The 5,808-nt window shown below is 34.5% G+C and overlaps 1 protein-coding gene across 1 annotated transcript in view; it reads left to right on the top strand.

Moving 5' to 3' along the window:
* LOC136795374 (uncharacterized) overlaps positions 1–5,808 on the top strand; it is a gene marked incomplete in the record, with an annotated part of 64,786 nt that overhangs the window by 7,113 nt on the left and 51,865 nt on the right. Inside the window, 1 exon segment of the mRNA XM_067045690.1 lies at positions 4,050–4,166. Within this exon segment, the coding sequence (XP_066901791.1) occupies positions 4,050–4,166 (117 nt within the window).

Here is a 5,808-nt window from a genome sequence, read left to right as displayed (position 1 = left end):
TAATGTAATTTATAACTGTAAATAATAAATAAAATAAGTAAATTGGGTGAATGTTTCAAACACTTGAAAATCTTGGGAAGGAACCACCCATTGGTGGTATTTCAAGCATTAATTTAAATTAGAAGGTCCCGTGGCCATCTTTTCAGACGCCTCGGAGGATTATCAGGGATTGTTAAGGTTAATAGATTAAGAACTAATGGGTAGAATGTGTAAGGAATTTGAAATAAAAAGACGCATATCTCTTTCGGGCCGAATCTGCTACGAATGGGATTGCTAAGGTCTTACTGAATAAGTTTATTTGTAACGTAATAAGGAGCATCAAGGATTTTACGTAGGGTTTTGGATTGTAAGGATTGGATGCGAAAGGAATTTGACATATTGGTAGAGCTCCAGAGGTCAATTACATATGTCCAAATTGGTCTGATTATCACAGTTTATAATAATTTTTTGTAGCGAATGGGAAGAGCGTTTGTCAAGTAGGTGTTGTTGCAATCGAAATCTACGCGTAGTTTCTTGTCGTTTCAGTCTTGTATGTGGATTCCAAGTAAGTCTGTTGTCAAGATGGAATCCTAAGTATCGAATCTGTTCAACAGGCGTTAGTGGAGTATTTAGAAAGGATACTGTAGGACAGGAGAGTGGAGGTTTACGACTCAGAGTAAAGGTGAAGTGGGATTTGTTAGGATTTATTTTGATTCTCCAGTTTTGGATACCATTCTTCAATTGATGTTATGTGTGTCCGTAGAATTTGTAATGCATTAGTAGGGTCGTTGTTTACAGAAAGTATACATGTACATGTGTCATCAGCGTATGTTGGTAAGACTGTGTTAGGGTGGATTGGGATGTCAGCTGTATAAAGAGTATAAAGGATGGGGCCTAAAATACTACCTTGAGGAACACTGGTAGACTGAGAAAAGGGAATTGAGTAGGCTAGGTTTTGATTTACTATAAAGGTTCTATCAGAGAGGTAGGAGCGCATTAAAAGGAAATATAGAGAGGAAAAGAATTGACGAAGTTTATAGAGCAGACCTGGTTACCAGACTCGATCAAAAGTCTGTTCAACACCGAGGAAGACTGCCGTGCAGTACATTCCGCGTTCCAATGTTGCAGATACCAACCACTCGATGGCACTGTTTTATTTTAGAATAGGATGTTCTAAATCCATATTGGTGGTCAGGAATAACATGATATGAGTTAAGGATTGGATAGAGGCGTTTTAATAAGAGTTTATGTAGGATTTTGCCCATAATGAGCAGTAGTGAAATAGGGCGGTAGGAAGATGGATATTCAAGTGGCTTGGAGGGTTTGGGAAACATTTTGCAAGGGTCGGAGAAATAGGTTGATCGGAGGGTAGCATTATAGATTAGGATGGTTTTACGAGGCAGCTGTTTCAGAATATGTGTTGTGATCGTGGCCAGGAGCTTTTTTAGAAGGTAATTCGTGGATGATGTTAATTATTTCTGAGGGATAAAAGGCTTTAGGAGGAAGGGTCATTTGGAGTGAAATTTCTGCTTCAACGTGTTCAAAATGTGTTGGATTAAGGATATTTAGATGAGGGATAAAAGTTTTGAAGAGGTGTCCGCCGAACAAATTTGAGTTTTTTCTTCATCTGATCGTGTCCAAGTAAGGTATTCTGGAAATTTTGAATTGTGTGTTTTTTAATTTCTGTTCTGTGCCACCTCGCTCTTGCCCGGCGTTTTTCTGTTAGTTGTTTTGAACTTGACGAGGTAAGTTGTTTTCCCGAAAAACTTTTATGTTCATCGGTGAAGTATTGTTAGTGATAGTAGTTCCTATTGATATAGAGAGTGTTTCGATTGCAGAGACAAAGCAGAGTGTTTTGTTTTTAAGACAAGTACGTTTTCTAGATCAGTCCGAAAATTATTCCAGTTTACCTGTCCTGTAACCATTGAAGGGGGAGAGGGTCTAGGAATAGGATTTGAAGGCATGTGGAGTAGAACCGGGCTATGATCTGAAGAGAGGCTATCTAAAGATTGAATTGTGGATTGTGAGCAGGGTATTTGACAATATATATATAAATGAACAAACTAAATTAAAAAAAATAAAAATAAGATGTACAGTGAAAAGTGTAAATAAACAAGAATTACAAAAAGGTATTTAGACAATTAATGAAAACGGAAATAATAAGAAATAAACACGTAGATATAAACGAAATATAAAAATACAGCATATAATAAAAGATGGAAAGTCAGAATAAAGTAAAGTTTGAGAAAAAAGGAAAATAATGAACAAAATAAGACACGCACGTTTCCTGAACTAAAGGCGTATGCGAGGTACCAACAAGATAGCGCAGTGGGGAATTGGTGGCTTTCATTTACGCTACATTTGAAAGCAAAAAGATATAAAATAATGTTCTGCTAAAGAAAATATAGAGGTATAAATAGGGAGCGCGGGTAGCCGCTGGCTAAAGCCCGTGGCTACTAACTCTAAGGTCCCGAGTTAGAATCCGGCTGGGCAGAAAATTGTTCTCTGATACACTGTAGCAATGAATCAACTCCTGTGGGCTCTTAGGTCCATCCAGCCTATTATATTGGGTAAAAATTTGGCGATTGAGCGTGATTCTGACCAAATCACCATCTTGAACCACCGTAGGTCTAGTAACAGTACTTCCTTACAATGTACTGAGTGAACCTCTGACCCTTCATGGGTTGTAGAGGTACAAATTTAATTTTTTAAAAGAAAATATTAATTACAGGCAGTTAACAAATTATAATATATCTAATAAGAAGGAATATATATACTTAGATAAAATACAGTACAAATAAAATAATGCATACAATAAATTCATATAATATAGTGAAGAAAAGAAAATATTCAAAATTAAATAGAGGTACAAAGGTGTTATAAATTTATTTAATAAAAAATATCAATTATAAAGTAATAAATGTAAGCATAAGGTGGAAGTATCAGATATAGATAAAATATAAAAGATAAAAGATGAATAGTAAGGTTATATTATAAAATAAAATTAAATATAAATTAATAAATGTTAGTATAAAGGGAAAAGTAGAAGATATATTAACAAAATATAATAGATATTGTAGCGTAATAGGTAAGTTAACTTCTAAAATAGAAAACAAAGAGTAAAATTGAAAGAAAAACTATGGTAGTTTAATAGGGATTAAGATATGTTACTAGGTCAGAGAGATGATGTCTACCAACTGTACAATTCACGGATTTCTCTTGTAAATGGATGTGTATGGATTATGTTTTTATGGTTGGACAGTAGCGAGAATTGATGTTTGGTTAAAGTTAAAAGAATAGTTGAGGGTTAGAGCCAGTGCTCAACGTCTCCTATTTCATCTTAATTATTCTCTAATTTAGTTACATTATTTTAGTTGTTTGTTTCTATTTTGTTTTAACCCTGATGAAGCCCTTTATACCATAGTTGTATAGCCCTGTAGGGTTTCGCTTTTTTGGAATATTAATAGATGAAAACTGATGAATAAAAGAAATATTTCAGAATATTATTCCTTTACCATAGGATGATTATACATAGGAAGATGATCTGGTGTTAAGTTATGAGGTTATTTGTAATCTTATAAAATAATAGTTTTTCTACTATTATATTTCATGCCACCACCCGTTCCACTTTCTTACAGAAGAGACTCTTCGTTTAATTAAGAATTGTTCCCTCAAAGTTCATTTCATAATTCTGCAATAATAAAGCCTTCAACAAATGCTAGTACCTAAGAAGTTTCTATTCTAATGAACGAGTGCAACATTCATTTATTTTTATTTTAGTTTAATATTGTAAAAAAAAAACTAATTATCTTTAACAATTAATTTAATATAATAATAAATAATTATCTGGAATATTCTGATAGATGTATGGTTTACGGTGCCGCCAAACGAAAAAAAAGACACAGGATATCAAAATTCTTTTTAAAAAAATGATATATTTAGAAAAAACTTACGTTTCACATTGTTATTTCTAATATTAATTATCAATCTAATTATGAATTCTAAAATTTGACATTATGGTAATCATGGTAAACATTTCATTGTTAAAAAATGTTTTCCAATTTTGCAAGAATGTGAAGAAGGCTGCTACCACCTATTTCTCAAGGGAATCAACGAAAACAATTACAATGCAAGTAATTCCTGAAGAAGTTGTTTTCGAAAACTTCGAAGCTGGAAACACGTATTCCGTAAGTAATCACAAGTTACGAATATATATCACTAAACCAAAAAGTAAACCCAACCGTAGGAGGGGGGATGGCATCAAGACTGACCTGGTAGATTTGGTTTTGTACGGGCGTCATTAGGTGGATGTGTGTTACCAGCAATTAGTGGCATCGCCATCCAAGCCGTTAATATTATTCTTATTATCATTTAGGAATCCTAGTTCAATGGCCAGGCTAGACGGAGTATTATTATTATATGGGCGACAGGTATTAGGCAATACATCGTGCGTTTCTTGACGTGTTTTTATCATAGGTTGGGTTCGTCATTCCCACGCCCGAGTGCCACCCATTGGCTAACGGGCCTCACAAATGTTTTCCAGTACCACTTTATGAACATAATCATCCGATGGTACTCCTATTTCTATAATATTTGCAAATTGTTCTCCCTTAGTGTTAAGCAATATTAGGCTTGTTGTAAGGAATGGTACGATCAGTGGTGATGGCCTGCCCCCAAAATAGCTTGACATCCCTATGTTCTTTGTGGGCTTTACTTGTAAAAGGCCTGATGTTATTCAGAATTTTAATTATTATTTATTCCCCTTTATTTTACATTCCGGATAAATCAAGGCATTTTATTTTACTTATTTGGAAACTGCCTCACAATTTTCCAGGTACCAAGGAGAACTGCCATTTGTACCAATTCTAAATTTCCGTACCATCCTTTGTGATTTACAAAATTAATCCGTAGGAAAATAAGACTATCGGAATCACTATTAATTTTCCCAGGCGATATAAGCATTTTAACTGAAATGCAAGCTCCTAATATTTTCTCTGCCCTAGTAGTTAATAAATAGTCTCACATGGAATTGCTATAGCTGGCTATTTTATTTCTTTTATGAATAACCAAAATGTTATTTAGTTATTATTATTATTATTTTTCTTATCGCAGTAAGGGATTCAGGCACAGGATGTTTGGTTTAACCTCCAACAAGTAAAATTTAATCAAACATTTACAACTTTTCGAACAATTCATCAAGTATCTAAGAGAATCGCTTATTGAGCCTCTCTCAGTATCTGAAGTGGTAATTCCTTTCCATCGATTCCTGCCACTGCTTCTAGCTCATTAGACGATATTATAACGCTGCACATTCTCGATGGTACAGCTCCTTTGGTCAGCCGCGTGAGCTATTTCGAAGAATCCTACTTGGATTATACTTACATCATGGCATCCTTACACCTAATAAATTTATTTCCTCTAGGTACACCTCTACTTCTAGTATCTCACTACGGATGCCAAATATATGAAGGACTATCCATTGAACAAGAAATAAGACTTCAAAGAATAATGAACTGCTTTATAGGATCCATTTTCGGTATTTCTACGGCCTAGGAAGGCATAATCATATCTCTCACTACTATTACGAGCAAAGTTAGTAAAGTTACGAGCTACATTATACGAAGACTACCTGTTCAAACGCATGTTAACGAACGCTATAGTATTTAACAGCTATTATTATAAACAGACTATCATTATAAACTATAGACATCTGGCACATTTCGACAGACACTGACCATAGAGGAAGTGACCTTTCCTTAGTATTCTATACCAATGTAAAAAAGCAAGGGTTGACACTTAGGCAGGTACAAGCTGTCATCTCACAATGGA

Source organism: Halyomorpha halys, unplaced genomic scaffold (assembly GCF_000696795.3).
Source record: "Halyomorpha halys isolate HHAL.00 unplaced genomic scaffold, Hhal_1.1 Scaffold1717.1, whole genome shotgun sequence".
NCBI lineage: Eukaryota > Metazoa > Arthropoda > Insecta > Hemiptera > Pentatomidae > Halyomorpha > Halyomorpha halys.
This window is presented reverse-complemented; position numbering and strand designations above follow the sequence as displayed.